This window comes from Euprymna scolopes, chromosome 22 (assembly GCF_053919585.1).
Source record: "Euprymna scolopes isolate OS-2025 chromosome 22, ASM5391958v1, whole genome shotgun sequence".
Taxonomy (NCBI): domain Eukaryota; kingdom Metazoa; phylum Mollusca; class Cephalopoda; order Sepiida; family Sepiolidae; genus Euprymna; species Euprymna scolopes.
The window spans coordinates 84,306,261-84,323,891 of NC_136503.1; the positions used below are offsets into that span (position 1 = coordinate 84,306,261).

Sequence of the window (17,631 nt, forward strand, 5' to 3'; positions counted from 1 at the left end):
TATTTTCTTTTTGACTTTATCGTCCCTGGCAGTCTCCACATTGGCTTTTTCCAGCTGCTTACATAACCAATGCCGAAAGATGCAGACAGGAAGTTAGGTCAGGTTCTAACTAAGTATCTAGATTTTTATATTACTTGACCTCATATTACAAATGTTATTTTTAATTTTTCTGTCAAGACAAAAACTGTCAACATGATTATATTTGAAATACAACTAATATGAATATAATGTCAACATTGGTGAAGGCAATAGTTTGAAAGCAAACAATATAAATAAATAGAATAAAGCTATGGTAAAAAGGCGATGTATTTAATTTTATTAACATTCCCTGACCATAACTGGTAAAAAGTTTACAGATAAGAATTCATGAATTTTACCAGGCGTTCAAGAGCTGTCTTACAGGAAACCTCGTGGTAATTTGGGGAAGTGGCGTTGGTAAATGCATGGCCAGCGTCATACATATAGAACTCGTATTTCACTTTAGCGTCATCCAATTTCTTCCGTAATGCTTCCTGATCAGACAGGGATGAGAAACCTACAACATCATCCTTTTTACCAAAGTGGCATTGTAGAGGGATGCGGATGGTGGTGATATCTGCAACTGATTCATTGGGAATTCCATAGAATGGAGCAGCAGCACTGATTTCAGGAACTACGGCAGCAGCTGCAAAAGAAAGAGCACCACCCATGCAGAAACCGGTTACTCCAACCTGAAATTCCAAAAGAGAACGAAAGAAAAATATAATTATATAATCACTTTGAAATAAGATTTTGTTTTGAAACAACCTCGACATTCTACACACTATGATATTATAGAACTGATAATGTTATCAAAAACAGTTAATAACTTCTACCACAAGCAAAAATAGTTACTTTTCTATTAACGGTCTAAATTTTTTGCGTTTTAAAGTATTTTAAAGCATTTTATTTAAGTGTTTTTGTGATGCCTTCTGGGTCCCATAATAAACCTGCTGTATTGAAAATAGTACCATGAAACCTTGTTGGCAAAAAAATTTTTAAAAATAGTACCATGAAACCTTTTTGACTAAAATATTGAAAATTACAAAAATACAGCTAATAACTTTCACCGATCAGTCCAAGATTATATTTCCAATTTTTATTATCTGAATTTTTGTTTAATTTTTTAGGTATTCTACAGTCACATATATATTCTGGTCAGGATAGATGACATTAAATTTTTACATTTCTTGCAGAGAGGTGTCAACATGCTCCTACATACAGGACCTGGTATTCCCAAATGATTGTCTATCTAGTAGTGACCAGACTCAATGTTGCTTAACTTCAGTGATCTAATGAGAACTGGTGTGTCAATGTGATCATACTGCATCAAGCACATTAAACCACTATGTAGACTAACAAGATTTACTATTTTAAAGAAATGTTTAAATCACTTGATTCTTCAACACTAACATATTTCCATTTCTTGCATTTTATGGCTCCTTGATATCCATATTAAACAGAATGATGCTACCAAACATTTTTTTAAGTTATTTGTATATATTTATTTGTAAATTAAAAAAATTTATTTGTATAAATGAAAATTAAAAAAAAAAATTATTTGTATATATATGAAAATATTTTTTAAACATTATTTGTATATATGAAAATATTAAAAATTTTATTTGTGTATAAGAAAATATTGAAAACAATTTGTATATGTGAAAATATAAAAAATTTATTTGTATATATGAAAATATTAAAATTTTATTTGTATATATGAAAATATTAAAAATTTATTTGTATATATGAAAATATTTAAAAAATTTGTATATATGAAAATATTTAAAAAATTTATTTGTATATATGAAAATATTAAAAAATTATTTGTATATATGAAAATATTAAAAATTTATTTGTATATAAGAAAATATTTAAAAAAATTATTTGTATATATGAAAATATTAAAAAATTATTTGTATATATGAAAATATTTAAAAATTATTTGTATATATGAAAATATTTAAAAATTATTTGTATATATGAAAATATTTAAAAATTATTTGTATATATGAAAATATTAAAAAAATTGTATATATTTTATTGTGAAATGTAACAATGTTTATCTCAGTTTGTAATATAGACATGTTTTCAGTCAAAATCTTGTTTGATGTGAAATAAGAAACTGTGCCACTTATCTAGTTTTATCCCAACTGCTCATATCCTCACAACTGACTTTTTAATAAAAACTGCTCATAAAACAATAAATAAAATGGTACAAAAACATATTATGAGTTATGTGCTAGGTTTAAAAATCACAGTATACACAAAATGTAGAAAATTCAAGTATTTTTTAACAAAGAAATGGAGAAATGTTTCATCTGGCATTTTTTTATTATATTAAGATCAACAGACAAGAAACATAATTCAACACAGTCGTCATAATACTGACTAGAAATCAAATTGTGATCGGATTTTATTTGCTTTTATAAAAACAAAAAACTGGATGAATAAGTGTAAATTTTGATGTTCAACCATTTTTTTTTATATTTAACCTAACAGATATATGCATAATAAAGTGTTTGTGAAATTTTAATTTTTGTTAATATTGGAGTAAAACTGGATTTTCTCTTTTGTATGTTAAGGGATTAATTTGCGAGCAGGTTTGCAAAATTATTTGCAAGTGAATCTGTACAGTTTGTTGGGATGTTGGAAGTTTAGAAACAAGTGGTATTAACCCTTAATTGATTTGTCAATCCTTTAGTGTTTGGTGCTATGAAATCATGGCAGACTTTAAACATGTTTCATTAAAGAGGTTGTCGAATTGAACGTTGTACAAGTTAACCTCTTTTTTTCTTAAACAAATGTGTAACGCCAATAGTTTATTTATACAGAGTTATTGCCCCTGGACTATGGCGCTCTCTAGTGGAAAAATACCTGTCAACCATCTTGGTTTTTACAGTTGAAAGTAGTAAAGTCTCTTCAGTTCTTCATTATTGTAGCGAATTCTGACAGCTGAAAAAATCAGTTTTCATTAAAAAAAAAAAAAAACACTGATAACTACTTCTGTTTTATCAATTTCAACAATAACTAATGTTATCTACCTAAGTGTTATGTCACAATTAGTTAAATATTACTGCATTATTACATAAAACATGTACTTTGTGCAAATAAATGATTGCGTGTCATCCACCATTATTGTAATAAGACCGACCTAGTTACTTCCCCTGACTTGATGCTATTAATTACATATTTAAATGCATAAAATTTTTTGAAAACTATTTCCATTAATAATTTTCTATCGTATTGTATTTCGTAATTTTTTTTCTCGATATTTTCATTCCTGCGATATGACAATTCAGTAGATACTGTTTGTTCCACTTGAAATTCAATATTTCAAGTTTCAAATTTTGCTACAATAACAAATAAAAACCGTCGCTTCATTATGCTTTAAATAATCAATCAAACAATTTTATTGATAAAATATTGGCACAGTACAAGAAGCCGCATAAAAAGACAATAATTAGAAGATATTACATCCATATACGATGTGAATGTTTATCTAAAGCGACTTTAAACCTGGATATGGTAGGCATTATGATCTCTTCTGGCAGACTGTTCCAGGGGGCAAAAGAACAGAGAATGCTTTCTTCTGTTGAGATGAAAATAACCATGGTACCACAAATGTCACATTCGTTCTGGCCAGTTGCTCCGTCAATAATTCTGCATGCATGCTGTGAATTTCTGCAAACCTATAACATTTTGGGCTAAGCATCAATATTACTTATCTGCTCTGTCAGAGAAAGTCTTGTTTTGGTTTCAAGCGCTAAAAATAATTTAAAAAAATATATAAATAAATAATGGAGGAGTCTTCAAGCTGAAAGGAATAACTGAACATGATGTGAATGAGACATTTTTGTTTGAGAAAAATATAATTTATTTTTAACATTCCATTTTATAAGCTGTAACATTATCCTCACAACTGACTTGAACTGCCGTAGGCAATGTCAATCCTTCGACACACGTCTGTGGTATTCAGTGAATCCCCCAAAAGAAAGAAAAGCTGTCACTATTCCAGTCTATTCCATACAGCAACCCCTTCCAAAAGTTTAATATGTAAATCCTCAATCATCGTGGGGAGTCGGGGGAAGCTGCCAAATATAACAGTTCATCTATGTTGACCTTGATACACCCCATGACCTTTCTAGTTTTGTTTTTTTATAAAACAGGGCCAACATTTCCCACTGAATGACTTACTTTGCCACAAAAAAGATCTTTTTGAAGCTCGATGATAAAAAACAAACTCAGCCTAGGACTCTGCGGGTCACAACCTGGTCAGTCAGACCAGCTAATGTGATCCTCAGATAGTATTTTGTTTTTTTATAATTATGCACTTTAATTTTAATTTTTTTTTTTTTTTTGAGATCGTAAAACTAGTTTTATCGTTTTCGAATTGATGACACAATATATCATGGAAGTCGGCAAACATTTGTGTTTTCATTTCAAAACAAGGTGCACAAAAAATATTTTCAAGTAGGTTTATGTAAAAACTACTACTTCAGTTTTTTATCTAAATGTCAATAATACTTTACAAGTATTTTAATGATGGATGCTCTGACGAACTACAAGCCTTTGCACCCCCCCCCTTGACATAAATACCCCCCCCGTCAAACCCGACAAGCAGCAAAGTCCCACCCCTATACAGTAGAGATCTCTAGATGTAAGAAAACCTTCTACTCTAATAATTCTTCCCCAGAACTGCTAAACTCTCGAATTCTCTTCTGGGTTCCTGCTTCCTCAACTGTACTGACATGCAGAAGTTCAAGTGTAATGTGAATAGACATCTTGCTGCTCAATTCCCTATGTAGTATCCCTGCAATTTATGTTCCTGATAGTAACCCCCTACATCAAAGTGGCACTGTGCCTTGTTTGGGGTGAAAATGTAATAAAAAAATAATAATAATATTTAGTTATTGTATAAAAATTGAATCATAATACAATACCAATATTTGTCAAAAGTAAATTTAATTGTATGCATCAGGCCATAATACTGATGTTTGTAGTTGTTTTATAATTAGTGACTTTGAAATTTAACTTCAAACCTCGTTTTCAAATTTGTTTGCGATGTTTTAGAAACGCACGCCTGTTGGTTAGTAAAACATATATTTGCTTACTTTTACCATAATGCCACTCGAATTTTGCATTCATAACATCCTCGACTTTTACAACTATACATACATCTATATAGCCAAAAAAATTGCGAGTACGTTATGAATGTAAAAATTTTGTAATTTTTCTGACTTCATCAAAATGTTGCTTTTTGATTGTGTTGCGTTTGGAGAATAGGATGTTAGAATCTTTTGAATTCTAATAATAAGTATTTGTATATTATATAATTTCTTATTTTAATATTAACAAAATCAAAACGTTACAGTATTGTTTGGTCAATTTGGAAACAAAATCTATAAAATAAAAGGAAATATTTGATTTCCTGCTGTTAGAGATGCACTCAAATGATAACCTGGGAATCCTAGGGACTCATTACACTAAAAACCGATCATCATCATTGAATTCTTATAGCAATTAAATATAACTGGGAGAAAGGGTATGAATATTTCTTACCTTTGAACATCCAACCTCCTTGAGGAGATATTTAGCTGCACCTTGAATATCCTTGATAGCTCCTGGCCAGTCGAGATCATTCATAAGGTGGCCAGCTTCTTCATGGTTAGTAGCCACTTTTCCTCGATAAAGGTCTGGAACAAGAGCCACAAATGGCCCCTTAGAAGCCAAATCAGCAGCTTCATCCTTGATTTGCTGGTTCATACCCCACCATTCTTGAAGGACAATCAGACCGCGTTTGGTGCTGCTTGGATCTCCAACAAGCACAGCAGGACAGGCACCCTTTTTGTTCTCGGAAGCAAACTTCACTGTTTTGCTCATTTTCTTATTTCCTGATCTGCAATAGATAATATGATATATATTATACACACAATAGATATATATCTATAAAAGTGAAAGTGTCTGTGTGTCTGTCTGTGTACATTTCCCTACGCAATAACTGTCAATTTTCAGTCTACAGACTCAAAATTTGATATACAGGACACTGAGATTTGGAAAATCTTTGTAATCCGTTTTTTGCCAGAAATTTGGCTGTTAAGCGGTCAAAGTTCAACGATTTGACCTTTGAGAACTCTACCAAACTCCTCTGCTAATTTTGGGTCTAAACACTTGAAATTTTAGATATAGGTTCCTTGGACATGGATCTAACTTAATAACTTGATTTAAGCCCAAAACAATAAATGTTAAGGGGTCATAATAGGGGTCAGAGTTTAAAAAAAAATTGACCTCTGCAGTCTCTACCAAATTACTCAGACAATATCTGGTCTAAACATTTTAAATTTTACATAAAGGGTATTCAAAGATAGGGTAAGCTTTTTAATCGGTTTGTTAGGAAATTTGAGTTACCAATATATAAAGGTATGTATATATATGTTTGCATGCCTGTCTAAAACTTTCAACAGAGGCGACGAATTTTCACAAGATCAGTATCGATTTGAAGCTCAACCCTTCAGACGACAAATACCGAAAAATTGGCTAAAAACATTAATTTCTTCACCCTCAACTGGACACTTTTCTACAAGGAGGGGTCGCTTTTTTCACCGATATTTTCGAAAATCATCCCCGCTTTTCAATTGTGTAGCCTTAATTTAAACCTACATCACTTCCGGTTTGGCGGTGATCGTTCCAGCAAAGACGTCACATTTTTTTCTTGTTTTTTTCGTCCTTCATGGTATGGGTTCGAGCCTGTCTTCCTACTACTACTTTTTTTTTTTTTGCTCAACATACACCTTCAAACACCCAGACAATGCCGGGCTGAAATACTAGTATGATATATATTATACACACAATAGATAATATTATTTCTTATTTTATAAAGCTCACTATATCTATCTCCATATTTTCAAATTATTCCCTCTGAGATGAAAAGTCACAGAGAAGCACAAGGCGAGTTAAATGACTATGACTACATTTTTTTCATGGGTCATTTTTTTCATGGGTCATTTTTTTTTATGGGTCATTTTTTTCATGGGTCATTTTATTTATGGGTCATTTTTTTCATGGGTCATTTTTTTCATGGGTCATTTTTTTTATGGGTCATTATTTTCATGGGTCATTTTATTTATGGGTCATTTTTTTCATGGGTCATTTTTTTCATGGGTCATTTTTTTCATGGGTCTTTAGCCAGTTTAAATAGTTACTAGGGGATCAAAATTGAAGGAAATTACAACTTAGTAAGCGTACAGCATAAGTATCATCGTAGCCATGCCGTCTCTTTGTGCAGGTGCCGATTGACCTGGCACATAAAAGTATACAGGATGGAATGATAAAATTGTTACCTTAAAAATGACGACGTGATTTCATTTCCATTCGATGTAAACCAGTTTTCTTTTTTGTTGCAGACCATCTACTTGTTGGCCAGTTGTGTACAAATCCCAAGAGCGATAGGAACCTTCTATCATGTCTGAAAGTGACACAATGAGTGAGATCGGAGATGTGCCGCTGTACAACTCATGCTCTCTACCGATCCAAGTTATGACAACAGAACCATTACCCTCAATATGCATCGCTGGATTGCCACAAATAATAGGGACGTGCCCAGGGTGATGAAAACAAAGTTTTCAGCCACTGTTATGGCCTTTGCTGTGTTTTCAAGTGAGTGCCACATCATGCCACCTCACATCTTCGAAGTCAGCTTGAAAGTCAACACCAAAGTGTACCTGGATGTGCTGAAGAGTGTGGTGATCCTCTGGTGCAATCAGATGACCGCTGGCAGACCCTGAGTGTGGCAGCAGGATTTGTCGCCAGCCCACAAGTCCAAAGAGACCCAGGCTTGGCTTCAGAATAGTGCTACAACTTTGTATCCTTTTCTCATTAACCCTCCCCTCCTTCCCCGACCTGAATCAGTTGGACTACTTCCTTCGGTCATACATTGAGAACATCACCAACATGACCTCCCACAACAGCAAAGCCAGTCTGATCACCATTATCCGCCGAGTATTTGCCGAGCTCCTGCCAGTGCTTGTGGAATAGATATGCTCCCAGTTCCAGACCCTATTGAGTGATTGAGGTAGAAGGCGGCTACATTGAATAGATGTCAGCTCTACTACATAATTAAGTTATCAGAATTGATTTTTTTCAATAAAAGTTTAAAATAAAGCTGTGGTGTTGTTTTCTTTAGGGTGATAAATTTATTGTTCCACACCCTGTATTTACAACGTTTTCAGAATGTTTGCCCTGATGGAGTTGTGGTTAGCATGAACAGCTATTAACAGTAGAATTGAGGTTTTGATCTTCAGCAATCCTTTTTCTTATATTTTCTTTTTTTTTATTTATTACATTCCTGGCTTCATATTATTAGTATATAATAATTTTACTCAAGGACAATATATTTATGTAAAAAAAAATAAATTAAAAAAAAATACAGAAAACCTTTATGATGTATGTACCTGTCACGGAACGAAGATGTCATATCCCAAAAAACTACATAAATTAATCCAATATTTTTTTATATAAAGAAAAAAAATTTTTTTTTAACATTTGCAACAATTTTAAGAGTAAATCGTAATTTTTCAGAAATAAAATTCCTATTTCATTTCTATAAATTCTTTCAATTTTGTATTATGTAGTAACACAAGTAAATATGTTTTTATACTTTTTCATCTTGTGTGATAGAAACAAAAATTTAAAAAATGAAAAACCATTCGAAAATGTGCATCGTAAACAATGAATATTGAAACGAATCTATATAATTATAAAACTCAAATGACCTTGTAACGATGTATGTAACCCACTTTCCAGTTTACGAAATCCGGTTGTGCATGCGCGCATGATCTGCACACTGAAATATTAACGTTATTATTTCAAAATTATTATTTAACATGGGAAGAGTGGGGTTTAAAATAATTTAAACGTAATACAGAAATGAATGATGTAAAAAAAACTAAAAAAAAAAAAACCCCAGATATATCAAAATTTAAATTTAACTATAATAAGTATTATGGTATCTGTTCAGTGCACATTTACCTATAAGTATAATTCAGTAACTAAATTTTATTTTTTCAAAAATAATCAATTATAATAAACAGAACAACTCATAGAAATCTATATTCTTTTTTCATTTTAATATACTTTCATAGAAATGTTTCTGTTATGTCAAAAAAAAAACCTTATTTTCTTTATGTCACAAGTGTCACGCTCATACATGAATTCCATAGCTAATATAACATACTGACCCAACGGGTCACGGGTAGTCTAGTTCATTTATAAAACTCACTATGTCTGTTTCCATTTTTTGCTTTCGGTTTCAATTCTGGCTGATGGCACCAAAGTCACAATTTTTTTTTTTTTTTTTTGAAATCATGACTATATATGAAATAATTAATAGTCAATTGATTCTATAATATACCAAATCTGCTTAAATTAAAATATCATTTCAGCATATTTTACAGCCGGGCAACACCAGGTGCCCTCTGCTAGTATATATATATATATATATATATATATATATATATATATAATATGAACAAATGATTAATAAAACATGTTAAAAGATATCTTGAAAAAGAGTTAAAAACATATTTAATTTTAAAAAAGGAAACACAAGATAAGTGAATAGTCCTTAATCCACAGAGTTTTGAAGAAATACTCTCCTTCTCATCAGAGAGCAGGAATTAGCAAAATGCAGGATCGGATTTTGCATATAAAAGTATTTAATGAAACTACAAGTAAGTCACAGATCTTACTTGGTTAAAAAAAGGATGAGGTAAGGGGAACAGGAGGCAAAAGAAAAATGATAAAAAGATTTCACATGAATGGACAGTCTGGTGAAGGGTAAAAATCCAAAAATGGTAAAATCCAAAACGGTCGAATTTAAAATTTCAATCCAATGGGTAAATTCCAAATGGTCCAAAATAATCCAAAAGGCAGAGTTCCTTGGAAAAAAGCGCAAATGGAATGAATTCCAAATCATTAAAAGAAAAGTACTGGAGAAAATATTTAAAAACACGTCTGTCAAGGCTGGATGAATCAAAAAAATTAAGGTTTAAAAAAACAAAACAAAAAAAAAACACCCGAAATGCAGTGCAGATTTAAATTTGAAAAGCAAGGTCAAACTGACCCAGACAAGAAGCGCGAAAATTAGCGTTAATAATTAGGTCAGCTTAGATATGCACATGAAAGTCCCAGAATTAAATTAAGAAAACTGATCAGAACAAATAAATTGCTAAGTTTATATATATATATAAAAAAAAAGTTTATATATATATATATATATAAAAGAATGAAAGTAAATAAATAAAAAATAGAAAATTATATATATACACACACATACACACATACATATATACATACATACAGACAGACACACAAATGCACACATACATGTATATACATACACACATGCATATAAATATATATACATATATGTATACATACAGTGATGATCATATTTATTGGCACGGTAAAATAAAAGTTAAATTTTGTCTAATAAATTCTAAAAAAGGGATTAAATTAAAGAAAATAACAAAGTATATTATGTATTTTTAACTGGCCTTTCCGATGCAGCAATCGGATTTTAGAAAAAATAAATAACAAAGGAACAACAAACATAATTGCAAAAAACCCTTGTTCAAAATTATTGGCACGGCTTTGTTTTTCTTTTAGTATCAGTATAATATCAATCAATTTCTGGTTTACGTGCTTTCTGAACTTTTTTATAGCCATATTATGCTTGTTTAACGCTAATTCAGTGAATAATTTTTTTCAGATAATTTTTAGATAGCGATTTATTTAAACTATTATAAGTGACTAAATTATAATTTTCAATCGCCATGGTTAAAACTAAGGAACACAGCGAAGACGTCAGGAAGCTTGTTGTAGCATGCCATACCAATGGGGAGGGCTATGATAAGATTTCAAAGAAGCTAAACCTTCCCAAATCCACTGTTAGAGCCATAATAAACAAGTTCAAATCGCAAGGCCACGTTATGAGTTTAGAGGGTAGAGGGAGAAAAAGGATTCTTTCCCCAAGAGATGAACGGAAAATTGTTTGACAAGTAAAACAAAACCCAAGGATCTCTATTGGGGAGATTGTTGATGAACAGAGCACCTCTGGAGTGAATGTATCTCGACGTACAGTTGGTAGAGTTTTGAAGAGAGCTGGTTTAAAAGCATGTCGTCCGAGAAAGACTCCCTTATTGAAGCCTATGCACCTGAAAGCAAGGCTAGCCTTTGCAAAACGTCATATTGATAAAGATGTTGCATTCTGGAAACGTGTTCTATGGACTGACAAAACGAAAATAGAGTTATTTGGCCATAATAAAGTGTCTTATATTTACAGAAAATCTGGCGAAGCTTTCCTGCCTAAGAACACCATACCCACAGTGAAGCACGGTGGAGGCAGTTTGATGTTTTGGGGATCCTTTGCTGCCTCTGGACCAGGGCGACTTGTTAAGGTCACAGGTAGCATAAAAAAGGAAGATTATGTTAAAATATTGGATGAAAACCTGAAAGACTCTGCTAAAGAGCTCTCACTTGGTCGTCGTTGGTGGTTCATGCAAGATAATGACCCAAAGCATTTGGCTAAACTGACTAAGAAATGGCTTGAGGACAATCATATTAATGTTTTGGAGTGGCCATCACAAAGCCCAGACCTTAATCCAATTGAAAATTTATGGAGAACATTAAAATTGAGGGTAATGCAAAGGAAGCCTAAGAATCTTATTCAATTGGAGGATTATTGTCAGGAAGAGTGGGCTAAAATTACTACTGAAGAGTGCAACAACTTGGTTGTAAACTATGAAAAGCGACTGAGGAAGGTAATCAAGGCCAAAGGCTATACAATTGATTATTAAATAAATCGTGCCAATAATTTTGAACAAGGGTTTTTTGCAATTATGTTTGTTGTTCCTTTGTTATTTATTTTTTCTAAAATCCGATTGCTGCATCGGAAAGGCCAGTTAAAAATACATAATATACTTTGTTATTTTCTTTAATTTAATCCCTTTTTTAGAATTTATTAGACAAAATTTAACTTTTATTTTACCGTGCCAATAAATATGATCATCACTGTATACAATAACACACACATATATATATACAAACACACACGCATGCATAAATATATACACATATCCAAAAACATATACAAGTTAAACAAAAACATACACACTTGCATACAAAATAAGGGGAGGGATAGGCCGGTATCTACAAACTCCGGAATAAGGCAAATAAATGCATATAGTAAAATATAAGTAAACAAATACATAGAATAAAAATGAGTAAGTTGATGTATATATTTAATTAATAGGTATACTTCTACCATAAAACGGAGACAGCAGATGGAAAACCGGCCAAAGAAATAAAGAAAAAGCAAATAAAATTAAAAATATAAAAAGCTTAGAAAGTAAGATTATATTAAAAAAAAAAAAATTATGGGAAAAGATATATATTTGAAGGGTTAAATTAATAGCTATGTGATTTCAAATTTACCATATTTAAACTTGGACATATGTTTGCAATAGGAGAGTTCGTTTTTAGAGTTTATTATATTACTACTTTGAGGGGGGGGGTTATAATATTTATAGCTTCAGATGTACAGAGGTGACAAGACTTAGATCCTGGAGTGTAAGACTTAACTTTTTTTAGGATGGACCATTTAATTGAAAAGTGGATATTGGCAGAGTTAAGCTTTTTAACCAGTGTAGTTAGAGAAGTTCCCTGGTTATTATTTGAATTTTGGTTATTGAAAGAAGAAGTGTGGTTTGAAATTCTTTTCTTTATTAAAGTTGAAGTAGCACCTATATATGTATATGTTTTATTAATAGCTCGGGGACGAGAATTAATATTCATTTGTTGATTTATACTGGGAAGAGAATTTAAATTTTGTTCATTTTGATGAACAGAGGGTAGGACAGTAATTGTAGCAGGATTGGTTTGGAGGGGATAATTAGTGTTATCAGTGTTAGGATAGCTGCTATGAAAAATATTATTATTATTATTATTATTATAGCTGGTTGTATGATTGAAAATAGAGGGGCTGGTTGATTCGTTTGTTGGATTAATAATTATATCAGAGGGAGGGTCGGAGGAAGGATAATTGGATGGCAAAATGTTATTGTCTATTATGGGAGAGTTGCGTGGGAGCTCTGTAATTGTGCATGAATATATTACATCTTTATGGATGCAATCATTATTGAGTGGGCAAAGATGTTTGTTAATACAGTTGCAGTTTCTTTTTGGTTGGATTGGGAAAGGGATATTTTGGGCTGATTTAATTTTTTTGTTATTAGATGCTAAGATTCTTTATGCTAAATTAGGCATAGTAGAATAAGAAATTCTTATTGAGTTTTTATTAAAAATTGAGCTATATCTGTGTGGGTATTTGAAAGAGTTTTCTACAATATTGAAGAATTCTTTAGGTATATTAGTTTTAACATTTACGCTAAATGGAGGATTAAACCAAATATTTTTCTTTCTCCTAGTGTGACAGGGTGGGTTAGAAGTATTACGATTAGCATGTTGGTTCGGATTATATTTGTGGAGTGGACCATTGCTATTGATAGCAGCAGATCTTGTTATTTGAACTGGTTTCTTGCGAGTCATATTGTGTGTGATTACAGATTTAAGACGGCATACAGGTGGAGCATAATGGTTATATTGAATCTTTTCATTGTATCCTATATATATATATATAATTAAAATTACAGAGATAAATGTTATCTTTATATTAAAACGTACCAAAGATAATAGAAAGCTGAATATGCTAAACAGAACAATTAAATAAGAAAATTTGATGATGAAATAAAAATTGAATATTTATTAATCCATCAAAAATTCAAACAAGTAATTATAATAATGAAAAATTCCTTAACCCATGGATGTTCAAAGATATATAGTATATTATATATTGTCATTTGAAATGTCTTAGTAATCTGAGTAAAAATAATTACGCCCCTACTGAGATTTGAACTGACAACCTTTGACTAAGTGTGGTGCTTTAATTTGCTGACCTATGGTGGCATTTAGAACGCTGACTTTATTGCAATACATATATACGGATTACAAACCGTGCTGAAATGATGACGTTATCATTTAGAAACCAATTTTTAACATGATTAATTTTTTGTAAGTATTCTATACTTTTACCTATAAATTTAATTAAAAAGATATTGTAAAAATTGAATACCAAAAATCTATATATATAAAAGGAAAAATGTGTATTAGTGTGTGCATATTTTTTGTATGTCCGGCAAAGGCTTTTGGAGGGAGGGTGCTCATTCTTAGAACTTTTTATATACTTCCTAGATTATAATATCTCAGATTTACGAAAGGAGGTTGCGTTTATCTTTTATTTGAGCGACTTTTACACACTATTTTTGTGCTATTTCTTACTGTCCGCATGTTTGTTTGGCTTTTCAGTATAAAAGCGAAACTGAATCCGTAGCACTTGTGCCAGGAACATCCAGAAAGCAATGAGCATTGATCAATGCGGGCAAAACCCATCATATCAGACAATTGCTATTCATTTGGGCACTCCCTTTTTTATGGGGAGCTGGTTTTTCCCAACATCTTGTGGGGAAAAAAAACAAATACACAGCAACTGGCTTGCAGCCAAAGTTAAGTGTGTGATTTCATTTCCTTATGCCGTGATATTTGACCTCATTAAATTTATGTACCTGTCGCTTAACTTTTTAATCGTTTAATTTCAATCATTCTCACTTCTGCTGCCCTCGCAGCGTCAAGGTAAGTTATCATGCTTTGTTCTGCCTTTGCCTCAAGGCTTCGGGTTCAGGCCTACCTACCTAACAAAACTTGTTTTTTTCTTTTACACCTCCAAACACCCGGGCAACGCCGGGCATCCTTGCTGATCCTATATAAAACATAGCACTGTCTGAATTCTGAATAAGTACTAAGAATACAATTTTATTTTGTATAGAATAAAAGTCGGTCAAAGGAGATGCTACTGTTTTTCGTCCTCCCTTTTTCTTCGTCATATCATTACTCCATATTGCTAACAATCTTTTTACTTCTCTTTTATAGCTTCGTCCTTTATCACTTCCGTTACTTTTTTTTTTTACTTTGCAAGTATTCTATTACAAAGAAAGAAATAATTATTTCCTTGTTGTCTACCATATTTTTTGGTTGACAATTTTACAGTTTTGTTGTGATGGTTATTTGTTGTGCCTAGTGTTAAGTGAAACAGACAAATCTTATTTTCAAGAGCTTCCCTTCTATGGAAAACATTACCTTGGAACTACATCTCTGCAGGTTACAACATGGTTGAAATGCAATTCCTGTTACGAATCGTCCCCGCTAGTAATTCGAACATGGTCTATCCCAGTAATCTTTCCTAATCATCTCATAAAGTTCTTCATCTTTCAACTGATAATCATTCTATCTCATTATCCTTAAGTGACTTTTGACCTTAATATGTGGTGAGCCACCAGTAAAAAAAAACATTTTTTTAATTTTGATTAGAAGGATGTTGTAGTTTACTTGAAGCATTGTGTACAGTGTATATAAGAAGATGATTTCTTAAAGGTGATGATACCAATGAAAATTTTGCTTGTTGACACTATTTGATATGATGCAATATTGAAGAATTTTCAATTAAATATTTATTTGCCAATGTAGTATATTGAATCAGTTTTATTTATTTTTTTTTTAAATTTCAATGTCTTACCTTTAAATAAAAAACTTCTTAACAGTAATATTTATGTAAAAAAAAAAAAAACAGATTTTTTTTTAGCTGAATGAAATGTGAATTATTTTACATTTTATTACAAAAAGTGACCTCATTTATCGATGTCTGAAATTTGTCCTTTTGACTAAGTTAAAATATGTACATAAAATGTCAAATTATTTATGATTATGAATAAGTGATACTTGTACATTTTTATTGAAGCTATAAAAATAATACATGAAATCATAAAATACTAGCAGACCACCCGGCGTTGCTCGGCCATAAGATATACTTAAATATCATATTTTAATTCATGCAGATTACATATTTATTATTATTATTATTATTATTATTAGTTACATATGCTTCACCACTTTTCAAGGCCCAGAGACCACTCGAGGATAAGGGTTTAGAGTGTACAGTAGTCAATTGGACAATATAGTAATCGTTAATAATTGAAATTCAGTAAATTTGTTAACTTAAGTAGAATGGCTCATGAAGAACTTGTTTATGATATGACTTGGGTGTCAACAGCTAGAATCAAAACCAAAACATATAACTCTCCACCCTCATCCCTTAGCCTCTGAGCCACACCCATATGCATATATATATTAGTGATGGGACGATTCCAATATTTTTCCTGATTCAGATATGATTACTGATTTTGTTCTACACTTCTGATTCTGATACAATTATCGATTCCAATTCCGATTGTTTTAAATTTTTAAATATAGGGTTGTTTATTTGATTACCACAAAACCCATGTAATATGTACATATATTTTTTGCGAACATAAAACTCACTTGTTAAATATAATCTATAGACTTTAGTTTTACTCGTAGTTTAAAAATCAATAAATATTTATCATTTCATGATTAATACTACCCGTGAAACACTAAGTTATAAACAAAAACACAAAAAAAGAAACAATCGATACACACATTTTGGTAATCATCTTGTGGTATAGTTAACTTCAGAGAAATAAAAAAATATGTTTTACCATACACAATTTAATTTTCTATCGATCTGTATACTTTTCTTAACTTTCTGAAACTGTTAAAATTTCTTTTTTTTAAATTTCAAAATAAACTTTCGTCACTCTCTTTCAGACTAAATAAAAAACTGAACATGGTTGTGTATATTTTTCATTCAGTCACGACATCTTAGAGTTTACAGCCGAGAAATTAGAAAATAAAAGATTACAAATTATAACTTTCACCAAACATCATCATCATCATCATAATACTCTGTTTAATGTCCATTTTACATACTGGCATGCAATGGATGGCTTTTAGAAATTAACTTCCAAACTCTGGACAGGTTTTTATTCATTCCTCTTTCTCTCAAGTTAATTCTTATCACCTCTTTCCATGTTTTCCTTGGCTTTCTGCTGCCAACTTATCCTGCCACTGGGACTCTTCTACATCTACTAACCCAAGAACTCTCATTCAATCTTTTAACATGTCCATTGAAATATCCTGATACTATCCAGATTTAATCTTCCTCTGAGAGCATCAGATCTAAGCCTGCCTTTAACACAAACTACATGCTATTGATTAAACACTACAAGTTTATATTATAAAAATCATCATGTCTTTTTCTTCGGCTTAATATCCATTTCAAATGCTAGCATGCGTTGGATGATACATCCAGAAATTGGATGACGTTGGATGACGTATCCAGAAATTGGATGACGCATGAAGAAATTGATTTCCAAACTAACATATCTCTGGTCAGGTCTTTATTCACCCCTCTTTCTTTTTAAATCCATTTTAATCACTTCCTCCTATGTTTTCTTTGCCTTCCTTTTGTGAATTGAACCTGCTACTTCAACTGTTCTACATTTACTAATTAAAGTACCCTCATCCATTTATTCAATGTGGCCAAAGTCTCCTGTTTTGCACACATCTTCCTCTGAAGTCATCAAA

At 31.5% G+C, this 17,631-nt stretch overlaps 1 protein-coding gene across 3 annotated transcripts in view; it reads right to left on the reverse strand.

The window, feature by feature from the left end:
• Nucleotides 1-293: 293 nt before the first annotated feature.
• Nucleotides 294-17,631, reverse strand: part of LOC145243529 (protein usf-like) — a 54,553-nt gene continuing 37,215 nt past the window's right edge. For 2 of the 3 annotated variants that reach the window (XM_080106497.1, XM_080106499.1), the window contains exons 2-3: nucleotides 5,581-5,917; nucleotides 294-710 (exon numbers count right to left, since the gene is read on the reverse strand). In XM_080106497.1, the coding sequence (XP_079962623.1) occupies nucleotides 351-710; nucleotides 5,581-5,917 (697 nt within the window). In that variant the 3' untranslated portion in view covers nucleotides 294-350. Of the gene's footprint in view, nucleotides 711-5,580; nucleotides 5,918-7,358; nucleotides 7,481-17,631 lie in introns of those variants that run through there. The other variant, XM_080106498.1, reaches the window with a different exon arrangement.